The sequence below is a fragment of the Globicephala melas genome, chromosome 16, assembly GCF_963455315.2.
Source record: "Globicephala melas chromosome 16, mGloMel1.2, whole genome shotgun sequence".
NCBI lineage: Eukaryota > Metazoa > Chordata > Mammalia > Artiodactyla > Delphinidae > Globicephala > Globicephala melas.
Window position 1 is genome coordinate 13,871,538 of NC_083329.1, and position 17,197 is coordinate 13,888,734.

Below are 17,197 nucleotides of genomic sequence, written 5' to 3' on the forward strand. Positions count from 1 at the left end.
CAATTGTCTCACTGCCTGTGGGTCTCATATTCTTCTGGGACCCCCATATGTACATAATTAAATTAGTTTTTCCCCCTGTTAATCTGTCCTATGTTAATTTGATTACCAGACCAGCCAAAGAGCCAAGAAAGGTAAAGGGAAAAAACCTTTCCTTCCCTATGTTCCCATATAGTAATGAATAAACTCTTATGTCCATGATATACATTGTATGTGTGAAGTATTCCAACATTGAAGGAGCTTAGAGTAGTAGTTTACTCACTTGAAAATTTCATACTGCTTAGAGTTTCCTCTATCTCCAAACAAAGAAACTAGTATGTGTCCTCTAACCTTCTTTCCAGACAGTGTGACAGCCACCTTATACCTCCAACCTGCAAGGGGGAAATATTTGCAAACTATCAGCTTTTAGGAAAATTATTCTGGAAACAGGCTAACTTGGATTCCACTACTGCTGAATTTTGAATAATTTTTGTATGGTTTTGGTAGTTCTTCTAATCAAATAGTGATGGATATTCCTTTAACTAAATGTTCAGAGGGCAGACATTGGGGGAGGGGAGGAACACAGACCCTTTCCAAAGTCAAAAGATTTCAAGCCAAGGGACTAAGTTATATATTTTGTTTTCAATTTTTTTAACCTAACAATTTATTCTTGAACATTATAAGAACTTTATGTTAAAAGATAATGGAAAAATAATAGTGTGGTATTTTCATCAGTTTATTTCATTTTTACAGATCACAAAATTTTAGAGTACTGTCATCTTTTTGTCTAAATAATCTATATTTATCTTTAACATTCTATAATTCAACTTTTCATCACCATTGGAATTGTATTAATTTATGGTAACCATTTTATGGTACTAGTCAATAGTGAACTACAATTTTTTGCCATTTAGAGCTAGCCTGGGCCAAACTGGGAAGGGGATAAAATTTAGCTTTAGTTTTTACAATGCAGCTAATAACCCTATTGACTCCCATCAAATAGTTTTCCTCCTCTATTACCCAGAAAAGAAACCCAGGGTCTGTCCCCAAGTCTCACCATTCCTGCATTCGCTGATTCCCATCACACATGGAGTCTACAATCCTAATATCTCTGGAATCTGTCACCTCCTTTCCACTCCCACAACCTCTGCCATCTCTCTCCTGGGTTGCTTTTCTGCTTCTAAAAACCTCAGAATTTTGCACAGTGAAACTTTTAATAGCGTATGAAGAGGCTGGAGCAGAAGAAGCCTCCTGAATTTGGTACCAGAATCAACTGTGAAGAAATTTATTTTTGCATCATTGATAATTCAGGCCCTAAACTCTGTTCTGCCACCCAAATTAGCATGTTCACATTGAGCATGGCATTGATGTGTTTTTCCATTTTGGGGAGGAGTGTTTAAAACTTTTGTACAGAAAAGCAATTTCACATATTTCCACTGGATGTGATAAGATACATAGTATTGAGAATTTAAGACAAATAAAATAGGGGCTTACGGGCAAAATTGCTGGCATCACCGGTGTTTAGATAAAATACCTGGCCCACTTCTTTGGTTTTCCCAGGAAATCTATCAGCATAATGACCCATCTGCGGGCAGCCTTCACTTGGACAGGGGAAGCACTTGTTCTAAGGAGAATAAACAAATGATGAATGAGGAGGCTCTTTTTTTAAAAGTGTACCATCTTATTCTACGTGTTGAATTTTCAAATATTTTAAAGCCAATCGTCTTCTGATAGTAAAAGAAGACTTTAACAGTATCTCAACAAAGGTTAAAAATGTCTCATTATTTACAATGATAAGTCAGCAATTTCACTATTAAATAACATGACACTAGCATAAATATTATAAAAATTAACTAAGAGAATTTATTTATTTATTTACATTTTAATCCTTTCTCTTTTGCCTCTCTAAGTTGTTCTGGTTGCCCCAAGACACCCATCTGCCTTTAGGTGGTTAGAATTTATTTTAGAAAAATTGCAAAAGAAAGAGCAGGAGGTGATAATCAGCTTCTGGCTCACAAAATAGGACTCACTGGGAGGACAATAGACTTAAAAGTCAAGCTTTTCTCAATTTTCTCTAGCTCCCACTTAGCATATCAAGTCTGGAAGATTCAGATCTCAGAATTCTCCCAGTGTGAAGGGAAGATGCTCTAGTTGGTCAGTCAGGCTTAGCCATGAGGTCTGGAGAAGATGGATATCATATAGGAAAATGTCCTTTTTTCGTGGGCCAAGAAACTGCAAGGAGAAGAGAAGGAGGGGGATGAACAGAGGCGGAGGCAGATGGACATAAAAATTCCTGCTATGAAAGGGCAAGGCTGCCCCACAGTAGAGGAAAGTGGTGAACTCCTGAATCAGTGGACCAGATGGGGAATGGGCTGAATCTCAGGGTCCGCATTCAGCAAAAGCTAAGGGAAACTGAGCCAGCCAGGAAGAAATGGCCAAAGCTCTCTGAGAGCATTGCCCAAGCCAGTAGCTTGGACATGCCCAGACATCACCTGCAGATGACAGCTATGAGCCCGTCAAGAAGGCGGACCCCCAAGCCTCCTCTCTGCGCTCCACACACACACTGACCACCACCACCATGATCACCTTGCCCAATACCAGCTTGGAGAGAGGTGGTCCAAAGGCTGAGAAATCTGCAAAACTGAGAATTGTTTTCCTATAAAAGTGTCTGAGCATCACTTAAAAGGACTGTTTATATTATTGAATCAGATTAAATTTTAACTGGATGAAACCTAAAGCTTCTGTGTTTGTTTGTTTTCCCCATTACCTAGAAAATACGGATTTGGGAAGAAAATAAAAATAAAGTTAGACCAAAGAAGGGGGGGCATTCTCGTTGCATATGCAAGCTACATTGTGAATAGAATATGCACCCAGCCCCTCTCCCCTACACATAATAGCTAACATTGGTTGAACGCTAATTATTATATTTTAGGTTCTGGGCTAAGCAATTAAAACATGTTATCTTATTAAATCCTCCCACCAAATCTATGGAATCTACCATTTTATTTACATTTTGAAATGAAGGAAGTGCCTTAGAGAAGTTAAGTATTTTGCCCCGAATCATTCAACTATTTAATGGTAGAACCAGGAATCAGATCCTGTCTCTTCATTGCTAAAGTATATCTACTTGATAATTATAATTTCACCTAGCATGTTACTTGAAAATTTACATATTAAATAACATAGGGTATACATTTTTATTTGAAAAAAAATTATTGTGAAAGGAAAAGCAATAGTAAAAAAAAAGCCAGGCAATTGATATGTCATATTCAAGATCAGATTTAAGGATCCCAACTTAGATATTTAGAGAATACCAAAAAAAAGATGGACACTCAAAAAAAAATCTTGGCAATTATGAGACTGCACAGAAATGTCCACATGCCCATAATCATATACCTTTATAAGGTTAACATTTAAAACAAGTTGTTCATGTTCATCAGCATCCTGCAACCATAGATCAGATTTCCATAGACAATTTTTGCACTTAGAATTATTTCCAAACCAAGTGTGAACATTTAGCTGACACATACAGAAGTGATAGAGAGCAAGGTAGATTTGGGATATTTCAGTTTACAAGCGCATTTCTCCAAAGTTCTCCAATGCTTTATCACTATTAAAATAAACATGTATTATTGAAAGTATAAATCATGTGGCAGTCATATAGTAACATTCACTGAATGCATGTCATGTATAGTGAACCACACTGGTCATGAGAAGCGATGGTCACAAAATTCTTTAGGTGCAAGATAGAATCTACTTACTGCACTGAAAACGCTGTAAGAGGCACAAGGAAATCCAGCAAAGCCATCAGGGTTGAGGATGCTATCAGCATAATACTTGTAGCTTCTTAAGTGATTACAGGCCGCAAAGTTGCGTGTTCCTTTAAAATCAGACATGATTACACATCAGTGACAGATTTTATTTTTCCAAGTTAATGCCATGGTCAGAATACAGTTGTTAAATAGATTTTTCTAATTAGTGTGAACTCATGGCAGTCACAGAACAAAATCATTTATGAAGGGTAGTTATGATTTGAGATGCAAGCAGAATTTAATATAATCTGTTTAAGATTATAATAGTTATGCCATAGCTAAATGAAATGGAAAAATAACTCTAGGAGGAAAAGATTGGTTTGTAAGGGATAGGTATGATTGAGTAGTGAATTCCCTGAATTAGATCCTTGAAAAGTTGACTACAAATACACTTTCTTTCCTATAGTCTTCTCATGTCCACCTCCGCCAGTGAAAACCTGTATCTTGGGGATACAACTAAAAGTTCTTTGTTATAGAAAATGTGAGACCTGTACAATACCAAAATATTTAGCAAGTTTATCAAAAGGAAACACAGATTCACACCCCACCCCCAAGAAAATCTCTTCATATACATAATCATTGTACCTTCCCAGATCCCATCTATGTCAACAATCTGAGAGAGAGCATTCTTCTTACATCCGGGCATTTCCTTTCCTCCATTTGGAAAGAAATCTAGGTGGCCCACAACTTGGCTCATTCCAAAACCTGAGGAATTTTAAAATATGGGAAAGTTGATGTTAATGTAAAGACTCAAAACACTCTAAAACACTCTTATGTATAGACTCAAAAAACACTCCAGGGGGACAAATTGAGGAACTCACCCAGGTTGGGGATTATGGGGGCAGCGTCTGTGTGAATTACATCCACAAATTGGGCATCACTGGGGTCCAATCGGACTAATTCAGGTGTGCCCTCAAAGCACGGTTCTGCTGGATCCAACCCTAAAATAGATAGGATGCGTCATGTCAGTGTCTATCAGTGGACATGCATGTTCACCTTTCTCTTTAGAGACCTGAGTGCAGCTTTGGTGGTAATCATGAGTAATGCATGCAAAGAAATAAGCTGGTTCTTCCCTATCTCACCAATTTCTAAGGGAAATCTGTGTCTAATTTACTATTTGCATTAAAGTGAATTTTCCTCAAACCATGGAATTTGGCCCTACTTACGGATGCTTAAGTCATTGGGACAATCCCTGTCAATAGCACAGTTACAACAGAAGAGCCAGACTCTGGGAAACACTGGACTCCTAAGAGATTTTCAAGCTAAAAGAGTTCCACCTATACTATAAAGTCCTGTGAGGGCAAGGATCTTGGCTTTCACAGTCACTGCGACCATAGCTTGGCAAGTGCCTGACTGAGCAGGCTCTCATAAGCATTTATGGACTATGAGAAAGAATGTTCTCTCCAGCAAGTTAAAGAGATATCCCAGACACCCCCACCGATGCAAATGTAACCAACTTATCCAAAGTATTAAAAAAGAGAATCAGGGGGTCAGAGACAGGGGATTTGGGAAGAACATAAAGAAGGGAAGATGCAAGAATAAAGTAATCATTTCCTGAAATAGTCACTTCTCAGATCCAGGATAGCAAAGTCTTTCTTATAAAGTTACAAGGTTGTTGTAGGACCTGGGTATCCAACATATGACTCCATTGGCTAAAGGCAACCAGTCTGAGATTTGTAAAATCATATTTTTTATCTAATTAGCAGCATGTAGCCCGGGCAGCCCAGGACACCCAGACTATCTGTCCCCACCACTCTCGGGTTGTGGTTCATGAGGACTGGACTAATTATCAATTGCTATGAAGCAGAATATAATTAATGATACATTTTTGAGCTCTTTGGGTTTAATTCTATTGCTTCTATTATTTATGCCATTTCTTCTATTCACCAAACTCATCCTTTGTGAATACCCGACAAAGAGAAAATAGATATGAATAGGACATCCAGATGTTCTTAATTCACATTTTAGTCACATGCAGTATTTATATGTTAAACAGGGCTCTGTAGACTAAAGATTGGTATTAATAACAAATTCATAAGGTCTCAGAACGCACCGATTTCTCTGATCATGTGATCTAATTCGGAAAATGTGAAAACTTGTCTCCTCAGGTAAAAGCAGGTCTGTGCCAAATTTCTGTCCTTTTAGACCCCGTATAGGCTTCATTTAGTCCAACTTTGCAGCTTTGACCAACCTGTGATACGTCCAATGGTCCCATTTGTCCTCCTTCCTGACTCACCAGCAGCGTGGGCACCTAGACTGTGGCCAATGACGTGGACCTTGGAAGGTGAGTATCCAAGTGACGACTGTTGGAAAGAAAACTTCTTCAGAATGTTTTCAAACTAGCAAAATTCACGATGGGCAGAAAAGAGAACGCTCTGAAAACTCAATTTTTAAGAAGAGAAGCTTCTCCTTTAAAGCAGTCAATTTTCATGGATTTTTCTTTTCATTTATCACGAGAAATGGCGATGGTGTAATGTTTAAACTGGTGGAAGTAGTGTTCTCTTTTATTGTTCTACTACGTAGAGGGGACTCTTGATGGATATCAGGACTTGTTACCCAGAGGTGGTGAAGCAGTATTTGGATTAGAAAGTAATGATTATTCTTCAATAAATGGTGTTGTGAAAACTTGACAGCTACATGCAAAAGAATAAAACTGGACCGCTTTCTTACACTATATACAAAAATAAACTCAAAATGTATTCAAGACTTAAATGTAAGACCCGAAACCATAAAACTCCAGGAAGAAGCATAGACAGTATATTCTTTGACATCCATCTTAGCCATAGGTTTTGGATCTGTCTCCTCACGCAAAGGAAACAAAAGCAAAAATAAACAAACGGAACTACCTCAAACCAAAAAGCTTTCGCACAGTGAGGGAAACCATCAGCAAAACAAAAAGGCGACCTACTAAACGGGAGAAGATATTTGCAAATTATATATTTGGTAAGAGTTTAATATTCAGAGTGGACAAGGAACTCACGTAACTCAATATAAAAATACATAATCTGATTTAAAAAATGAGGCGAGAACCTGAATAGACATTTTTCCAAGTCAGACATACGGATGGCCAACAGACATATGAAAAGATGCTCAACATCACTAATCACCAGGGAAGAGCAAATCAAAACCACAATGAGGTACCACCTCCCACTTGTCAGAATGGCCATCATCTAAAAGACAACAGATAATAAGCATTGGCGAGGATGTGGAGAAAAGTGAACCCTCATGTACTATTGGTAGGAATGTAACTTGGTAGAGCTACTGTGGAAAACAGTAGGGAGGTTCTTCAAAAAATTAGAAATAGAACTTCCATATGGTCCAGCAATTCCACTGCTGGTTATCTTTCTGAAGAAAATGAAAACATGAATTCCAAAGGATATATGCACCCTTATGTTTATTGCAGAATTGTTTACAATAGCCAAGCAATGGAAAAGACCTAAGTGTCTGTCAATAGATGAGTAGATAAAGAAGATGTGGTACAGACATACCATGTTTTATTATGCTTTGCTTTACTGTGCTTCACAGATATTATGTTTTTTGCAAACTGAAGGTTTGTGGCAACACTGCATTGAGCAAGTCTATCGGCACCATTTTTCCAACAGTATTTGTTCACTTTGGGTCTCTGTGTTACATTTTGGTAATTCTCTCAATATTTTAAACTTTTTCATTATTATAATATTTCTCATGGTGATCAGTGACTTTTTTTTTTTTTTTGCGGTATGCGGCCTCTCACTGCTGTGGCCTCTCCCGTTGCAGAGCACAGGCTCCGGACGCGCAGGCTCAGCGGCCATGGCTCACGGGCCTAGCCGCTCCGCGGCATGTGGGATCTTCACGAACCCATGTGCCCTGCATTGGCAGGCGGACTCTCAACCACTGCGCCATCAGGGAAGCCCAGTGACCTTTGATATTACTATTGTAATTGTTTCGGGGCGTCACAAACTGCACTCAAGTAAGATGGTGAACTTAATCAATAACTGATCTGCCAGCTCCACAAACCAGACATTGCAATACATATTTTGGCACCTGAAACTAATAGAATATTGTGTGTCAACTATACTTCAATTTACAAAGAAAAAAGAAAAAGAAAAAAATTAAAAAAGAATAAAAGAAAAGAATAATGAAAGCAATTACTTAAGCACTTTCAGGTTTAACATTTTGTAAGTTTTTAGTTACCAAATCAGGTTAGCTTGTCATCATTGTGCTTCTCTTAAAAAAATAAAAACAAACAAACAACAAAACCTCTACTTTAATCTTCAGGTTGACATTATCATATCAACTCGGCTTAATAACTGGTAAAATTAAAAGAACTAATGATGGAATTCAGTAGAAACAACCTACCTGGTTGCTTGAAAAATAGCACTTAAAAATCAGTTTATTCACCTTAGTAGGCATATTGATGAAGCCCAAATCTAGATTTTTTTTTGCATTTTTCTTTTTAATCAAGGAGAATGCCAACTCTAAGTAGAAAAATACTTTACCAGTTATCATACATACAGCAATTATTCTGGAAGAGAATCCAGAGAGCAATGTGCATGGGCTTTTGTATAACCCAGAGGTAGTTACCTCAAGAACGTCAACGAAATACGCCACTTCTGCTCCCACAATCCGGATGTTCTGTGAGGCTTGTGTGTACCCAGTTCGTGAGCCACTTTTCCAGTCTACACAGATGCAGTTCACACTTTCCACTTTAAACAGGTTCTGATGGAAGAGACACAATAAATAAGTAAATAATTCAACATCTTTCCTAATTACTAATTAACACTCTTGAAGACCAGGATAAATTCCCTCCTTGACCTACACAATATCATGCTCGCTTTTTAACCCCAAACCAATAAACAAAACTTTTAATCTGTTATGGTTATGGAATCCTTTTTAAAGCTTAACATTGGCTCCAAACTAGAGATTTGGCCATAATGGGAACGGGATTCTTGGGATTTCTACAGCAACAGATGCATAGACATTTGTTGCAGGGAAAAGTGTATAAAATATGGTACAATGGGTTGTCTCATTAGAGCATCATAAACATCACAAGACATTGTCCCTTACTAGACTGTACCTCAGGGCATTGCCTGTCTTGTTCACTTCTGTATCCTCAGTGCCTGGAAAAGTTCCTGGCACATAGTAGGCACTCAGTAAATATCTACTAAATAATAGAATAAATGAAAGACTATGTTAGGACCCTTTAAATATAGGTATTGAAGGCAAATGAATAAGCTTCTCCATGATGGAAATACTAATCAAAATTTTTGTGCGAACACGTTTTATTGTACATGACTGAAGTTATTTCACATAAAAATATAAACTTTCAGATATCTGCTGGAAGCCTTTTTGGATGGGGGTCAATGATAGTTTCATGAATGCTAGATCTGGCAGGAATTTTATTTATTTGAGTATTTATTTATGCATATCCCCACCTGTTTTCCAAGAAGAATTTGAGAATGCAGCAATATTAGAAACCATCTCCAATTGTTTCATTTTACAGATAGAAAAATCCAAAGAGGGGAAACGATTTGCTAGTGTCCTGGTTAGCTAAAGAAAGAATCAGAACTTGAATCTACTGCATATAAACTCCTAATTTAATGTACTCATTCCTCCATTACAATGCCCAAAGCCAAGTCAAATGCAAGAAAAACACATCTGCTTTCGGATCTCAGAAATAAATTGTATACGCATATCTGAAAATCTACATACCTTTTGAGCTGAGAATCATTTATTTATTTTTTCTTCACTGTAGTATAGAAATCTATTACTACCCTCCCTTCTACCCCAGCCCAATAATCATCATCTATAAATTATTTTCGAAGACAAGTTGTGGTTTTACTGATTATTTTTCAACTTGTGTAGTTAATTAGCCCCTTCATTTTAACTGTCTTCAAGATCAGTCGAAACTCTCTGGAGTTAACTCGATCAGCCTTTGGCTTGAGTCAGAGGCAGGCCTGAAATAAGACCTCTAAAGAAATGATTGCATCTTTGCGCCACAGCTGGCCACAAAATCTTGATGAAGAAATGAATCAATGACAATGTTCCTTAAGCACTAGCAGTTACTGGAAAATTTATTCTGTTTGATTTTCTGTCTTTTAATTCTTCATTATCACAGGGCACATAGCCAAAGGCAAATTTAAGAAAATAGGATCACTACTGCTGAAACAACAGAAGCCAGAAATGAAAATCTACACAGTTTTCTTAGCTATTGCTACCATAGGAGATAAAAGAGTAGCAAGGGAAAATAATTAGTTTGGGCAAAATGAGTTATCTTAGTTCTTCACACAGAAATCAAAGCCTATTGAAGAGACTAAAAGCTATTGAAAATGCAACAAATGTTGCATCAGTATGGCAACATCCGTTGCTAAAATTTAGAAATATCTCTGTATTAGTTATTAAATAATCGCTACCCAGAGCCACCAAATGCCTGCCAGCCTTGCTGCTCTGACTGTCCCAGGTCCCCTCCACCCCGTGTCACCTCCTGGACCTCCTCTGGGAACCCCAGGCCCAGTGGGGTCAGAGGATCCTCCAGCCTCATGGTGGCAGGCATCTGTCCTGCCTGGGTAGGGCCTTGCCTTCTCTGTTGTTAATTATCACTCTGGAAACAAACTTTCCTTAAGAGATTTACAGTCTCACCTTGCAAATGTTGTGCAGCCAGCTTTCTTCTCCCTTGTCTATGAATCCATGAATAATAAAGACAGTTTTTCTATTTGTTTTGAAATTGGAGTCTGTGATAGTAGATGGATCTGCAACGAGTTTCTATTTGGGGGAGAAAAATGTTTAATGTCAAGTTTCTGAAAATATCAAATAGAACTGTTACGAGGAGGGAAGTGGCAGATGGGAGAAGACTCCTGGGACTTGGGATCCTTGTGAGTAAGGATTCTCTCATTACAACCAAGCTATTCGCAATTATCACCAAGTCGATACTTTCCAGATGTCATGACATTTTTGCATTTGCTCTACTTGGGGTAATATGTCTGCTATAATATTGGTGGTAGGGTCTTGTCTCCACCCAAAGGAAGGCTATGTACGTGTGTGTGCGTGTTTTATAGATACAAAGTATGTTGGGAGGTTATACATAATACTTAGAGATTATATATATGTAATATCCATATTTAGAATATTGTATTAAATGGTACCATAGAGGTAGAATAAAAATAATATCAAGTAATGTATACTTTAAACAAATTATCAAACAAACCTTTTATAAACAAGTTATATAAAATAATACGGTCACTGTGCTAACAGTCTGCAGAGGTGCAAATTCCACTGTCTGATTTGTTCTCTTTAGAAGACAAAATTCAGTATCCTTATTACATAAAACAGATGAAACTTAGTTCTGAAAACCATGAGTGTTCTTACTTGAAAGTTGTCTGGGTTCTCGTTAGTGTATAGGAGGAAACGAGTGTTGACATCTTTTGGAGACCAGGGCAAGATTTTGAGGGGTCTTTCTACAATTCCTGCCCAAGGGGAATCATCACTGAAGCAACCAAGTCTTTCATAGCAGATTTCTTTTCCTGCAATCACCCAGAAGTGTTAGTTTCACCAGGATGTTCTTTTTGATGGTCTCTCTGACAATACATGAGTTAAACTACATTTTGTGGCATATTTTCTTCCTCCACATCTTCAAACACCTTCCTTTATACACACTCACAAAACAGCTTCAACAGACAACATCCAGCTAAAGACAGGCTGCTGCTTCTCATTTCCACTATGTAGGACCGCCTCACTCCCCTTCTGCCTCTGTCCAGTCCCATGCCAGGACTCATTTGAGCCTCTCAACTCAGATGTCTTCTCTGGGCCCTTGGTGCCCAAGAAGGGAGCAGTCTGGTGTCCCCAGGTCTTGGTAGTAGGGGATGAGGCGCTTATCTCCTCGTAAACATCTTCTGGCATTGGGCTTTGGGTTGAGAGCTTAAGTTTCGTGCAAATGCCAAAACTTTACGTCTCTCCCTGGGTGAGTATTTAGGTCTCTGACCTATATCTGAGGGGCATCCTAGATTCTTGTGATGAAGAAGCTGCCCACAAATAATCAAACAGAAAACCCATGGTTTGACACAGCTCTGTGCTTGAATGTTAACCCATAAAAGAACAACACAAAGGAAGGGTTCTCCAGGGGGATAAAGTCTCCATTAATAGTGGGAGCAGGAATAGGAGGAGTAGTCGTTGTGGGCGCTGCATTCTTGATATGTGCCACGTGCCGGGCAAGATGATCTACGTGACTTATCACACCTAAGCCTCACAGTTACCCTACAACAGGGGTGGCATTATATGCCCAGTTCACAGATGAAGACAGTGAAGCACAGAGAGGTTAAGAATTTTACTCAGGGAAATACAGTTGTGGCTGATGGAACCAGGGTTCAAAGCTTACGCTTGACTCCGAGCTAGGGTTGCTAAATTTAGCAAATGAAAATACAAGTTAAGTTTGAGTTTCAGATAAACAATAAATTTTTTATTATAACAATAACAATAAATTTAAATTTTCTTAACTTTAAATTTTATTTATTATAATGATAAATTTTATCATTTATATAACTATGTCACATATTCTTCGTTTTACCTGAAATTCAACTTTAACTGGGCGTCTTAGTTTTTATCTGGCAGCCCTACTCCCAGTGCTGTGCTCCTAATCATGGATCTGTCCCCCTTGCTCTACTGCTCATCCTCATAGTAGCTGGAATTCAGGTGTTGTAGCCCTTCTTCCAAGTATTGAGCAGCAAGTCTCTTCCAGCATGACATAAATAGTTTTTCTTACCTACTACTGCTCCCAGCAACAGCGAAAGTGTCCAGATTAGCAGCATCTAAATAAAATTTTAAAATATAATTAAGTCTGGCTAAGTAAGTTCTTAAAAGATTGGGATAATTCAAGTTCAGTTAGACCTCTGAGGGAAAATGGGTAAATTCGACTAAATTAGACCTGGTAAACATGTTCCAGACTCACCATGGCAGTTCTGTCAAGTTCTGCCCACAAGATAGCACCTAGAGGTCCTTTTATAGGCAAAGCTTATCTTTTTGAGCAGTTCCGTGGAAAAGTGGCATGAGAAAAGAGGAGGTTCCAAGGATGTATTTCTAATTTTAATCATAAATAAACCAAGATTGATAGAGTAGGTAAAGTTTTCCACAGTACTTTTAGAAAGATGAGAAAAGGGTAGATAAGCACAGTTCTCTTTCAATGTGATTATACAATGCTTAGAATCACCATAATTTCATTGTAGTGAAGGTTGTAGCCTGCCCGTTTTTTAGTTTACAGTTCTCTGTGCAGGTCTGTGGGTATGGGTGAAATGCAATTGTTTTCATAGACTTGATAGCAGCAGTCTTGACCACAAATACCAAAAGCTTACCAGCTCATGCAGTTTTTGTACAACCTTGCCTTACCTTCCGAAACAGTGAAATAGAGGCATTTCTTCAAGAGAGTTCATTTCTTTTAGGAAAGATGTTGACAGTTTATTTTGATAGTCCATAGGACTAGTTTATTTCTCAACAATAACATGGAGGAAAGAATAAATGAACTGATGAAAGGAACTGGGGGTACTTCTAAGAACATAGAGGTGAAATCAGTGACCCCATCACCAAATGAAATTGTGCATAAGAGAAAAACAAAATTCAACTTGGAAAAAAATGGTCTGGGAAATATAATATGGAAGAGAAGTATTTGATAGAAAAGAACTGGTATGTTTTCAGTTGGTGATCGCATTGCTTAAAATTAATTTCAAAAAGACTGGGATAGGCTACTATATTTAAGAGACTGGAGCATTTGGCCTGACAGCATCACAGCTATAGGTCGAATCATATGAAATTGTCACGTTTGTAGGTCAAAAATGGTCAGAGAATTCAGTTCCCTGACAACGTTTACAGGTACAGAAAAAAAGCGAGAAAATTATTTGTGTATGAAGAAAATTCAGGAATGTTGGGCAAGGGAAATGTTAAAATCAGGACAGAAGTTGCAAGGAAGGAATCCCATGGGTGAGAGCAGTGGCGAAGTCCCACTGAATCCTTCATGTCTCAGCATTTAATCCTATCCTTAGGGACTCCTCTCCAGCTCTGATTAGGTTGGTTTCCCTCTCTCCTCTAGAAACACCTCCCTTCAGAGCTAGCCTCATTTGACACCCATCACAATCAGTTGTGGATCATAAACTCTGAGAAAGCTGGAATTCTCCAGGCCTTGTCTTACGTCAGCATCTAGACATGTTGACATGAAGCAGGCCCTGAACACATCCCCCATGAATGAAGGAACAAACAAATGAGGAAATGAATATAAAAAGCAATATAGTTTGAATAATTTCTATAGGAACAACTGCCTACACAATCTCACAGTAAAGAACTGTGATTTTTAACTGAAAACAAGCAAAGTAAACAAACCAAAAAAAAAAGGAGCCAATGTTCACTCTGGAGTTGACTATAAAATAAAATACCTTCTGTGTGAATTACCAACTAATTCACACAAGATTTCTAAGTTGGCATTTTAGATAGTACAAAATTTAATCCATAGTTAAGGAGACATTTGTTCAATATAGGTTGTAGAATTAGAACCAAAAGTCACTAAGTTCTGAAACAGAGACTAGAGTTCATGGAGAATTTTTTTTTTAATAAACTAAAATAAGTTCAAATTTTATAGTGTTTTGGGAAGAGTCAATTTCCCAAACTGTTATAAAAGCTAAGAAAGGAATTGTATGTAATCAGCAGTCTATCATGTCAATTCTGGATGAATGACTTCCCCTAAACTCAATCTCACTGAACCCTTTAGTTGGGTTGTAAAATTTTATGAACTATATTGTTTCATTCAGATCACTAACATGCTATTTATGTCTGTTTATAGTGTGTATAGGAGAGATTGCTGGCCTCTTCCTACAGGGAATAGAACTAAACTCTATTACCCAATCTGTCTTGCAGTATGATGTGCACATGATCAACTGGCCAATGAGATGTGAGTGCACACACGCACATCAATTCTAGTCTTGTTCATAAAAAACCCACACATGATCTGTCGTATGCCTTCCTTTCTGTGGCATGATGCAGACAAGAACAGTGACTTTGAAGGCCGTGTGTTGAAGCTGGTGGAACCATAAGCTGGAAGGAGCCTGGGTTCCCTGCTTAGATGAAAGCCACCCATCAATCGCAAACACCCATTTTGAACTGTACATAAGCAAGAAATAAATTCCTATTATGTTAAGCCACTGATATTTCAGGGCTACATCAACTAGCATTACCTCAACCAACAAAGATTATTTTATTGTGCAATGACTTCTCCTACTTCCAAGAACAGTTCAGGTACCAAACATTGAATCCTCGGTTGCAAATTTTACCATGAGATTTGGATGCAAACATTATGCAAAACATTAATACTTTGCCAGTTTACTTTCCAATTCTTGGCTTAAAAAATCCCCTTTCCTGCCACTTCCCAAATTATAAAAAGTAATTGCCCAATTCTTCACTCTATTTTTGTAGAATTTTAATTTTACTGGGTATTTTTCAGTTCAGACCCTGATAGTGACCATTGTTTCACAAGCAACCTGAGGCCATATGATACTTCAAGGTTTAGTGAGAATTCACCCAGTGTTGCCTGGGCCCCCAGATGCAACTTACTTGTAGTTAGAGCAGTTCAGTGTGCTGGGTACCTAGGAAACCCTCAAGCACCACAGGCAGGTGGATTGGAGCTACCACCAAAATTCTGCCCTCCACTAGCTTTTGTTACTCCTCACATGTCAGGACTGTGGGCTAGAGGGTGGGCCCTGTGAAGGCTGATAGAGCCACGGCAGTCCTTCTCCAGCTATTGCATGGCACTGAAAGTGGGCTTTCATTGAAAAATAATTCTATGTCTCCTGGATTCAGCAGAGCCCTACATAACACTGATTCAGTTTTGACTCTGAAACCTTGGACATTTAAAAATAAAAAGATAAACTTAGATGTTTCTAATCCAGTAGCCATGTTTGCAGAGGAGTTAAATATTGACATATGTTTAGGCTCTGATTCTGGCAGCCTTGTGATAACAAACTCCAGGTGAGAGAAAGAAAGACCCTGGGACACCTGTGCAGACAGATAACTGACATGTTAGCCAAACGGGGTCTCATTTACTTAACCTTCACAGAGCCTGTCATGTCCTCCCTTATCCTGCTCAGCCCACAGCCAGGGCCTTCGATGGGAGGGAGAATATGCCTACACGAGAATGCCAGACTTCCCTGAGCAGAAGGAGACCGCAATAATCTGAGGGTTATTGTGGCCTCACACCTTCCAGAGCAACCGTCCTGCCAAATGTGAGATGTTTCTGGGACTTCCCTGGAGGCGCAGTGGTTAAGAATCCGCCTGCCAATGCAGGGGACACAGGTTTGAGCCATGGTCCGGGAAGATCCCACATGCCACGGAGCAACTGAGCCCGTGCACCTCAACTACTGAGCCTGCGAGCCACAGCTAATGAGCCCATGTGCCACAACTACTGAAGCCCATGCACCTAGAGCCCATGCCCTGCAACAAGAGAAGCCACTGCAATGAGAAGCCCGTGCACCGCAACGAAGAGTAGCCCCCGCTTGCTGCAACTAGAGAAAGCCCTCACGCAGCAGTGAAGACCCAATGCAGCCAAAAATAAATTAATTAATTAATTTTAAAAAACCCACCAAAACACTTTGTAGCTGAGTGTGCTTATTAAAAAAAAAAAAAAAACAAACGTGAGGAATTTCAGTTCCCCCAGACTCAGGGACTGAAATTACAGTCAACCCTCCTCTGTTATGTATAAAGATGGTTTACTTTGTGAAAAAGAAGAACAAGCATACTTAACATTTTATAGCATTGATTATTCAGTTTTACATACTTATAAAGTATGCATTTAATGTCCTGCAGAACCTATGGAAGCTTTAGCTATTTTTCTTATGAGGATAGTGAGACTCAGAGAGTTTAAGCAACATTTCCAGGGTCACAGTGTTGGTAAGCAGGAGAGCTAAGTCTTGGGGACAAATTCTTTCCTCCAGCTCCAGATGACTTGCGTAAATCTACAAAAGGCCACGTTCTCCAAGGCTGTGTTACAGTTGATCTAAAAATGGTCAAGAATGGGTACCGTAGAAGATGTTAAATGTGTATGTATATATATATATGTATAAGACTGGGTATCTGCTTTCCAAAACAAAGCCACACATACTTTTTAGATAACTTGTTTTATTTGTATTTTGTTCCCTTACTACTAATGCAGCAAATGGCAGTATTTTTTCAAACGGAAATGCAACTTTTGTGATATTAACTATGATAGTCATTTCTTCCCTGGGCCATCACACTTCTAATTGCTTTTCTTGCCCTCGGGACACTGTCTATCCTCTACACACTGCCTGATAGTCAGGTTTAAAATGCAGACTGGCCACTATTGTTTTTAAAACCCCAGCCCTGTGCTTTCTAGATCAGCACAGCCTAATAGGAATATACTGTAAGCCACATTTTAAAAAGTAAAA

The 17,197-nt window shown here is 38.6% G+C and overlaps 1 protein-coding gene across 1 annotated transcript in view; it reads right to left on the bottom strand.

The window, feature by feature from the left end:
* The window catches only part of LOC115843396 (pancreatic triacylglycerol lipase), a 36,979-nt gene that overhangs the window by 5,911 nt on the left and 13,871 nt on the right, over positions 1-17,197 (bottom strand). The window contains exons 2-11 of the mRNA XM_030839340.2: positions 12,523-12,568; positions 11,133-11,287; positions 10,407-10,529; positions 8,352-8,486; positions 5,980-6,091; positions 4,610-4,729; positions 4,374-4,493; positions 3,738-3,856; positions 1,471-1,600; positions 260-368 (exon numbers count right to left, since the gene is read on the bottom strand). Of these exons, the coding sequence (XP_030695200.2) occupies positions 260-368; positions 1,471-1,600; positions 3,738-3,856; positions 4,374-4,493; positions 4,610-4,729; positions 5,980-6,091; positions 8,352-8,486; positions 10,407-10,529; positions 11,133-11,287; positions 12,523-12,568 (1,169 nt within the window). The remainder of the gene's footprint in view (positions 1-259; positions 369-1,470; positions 1,601-3,737; positions 3,857-4,373; positions 4,494-4,609; positions 4,730-5,979; positions 6,092-8,351; positions 8,487-10,406; positions 10,530-11,132; positions 11,288-12,522; positions 12,569-17,197) is intronic.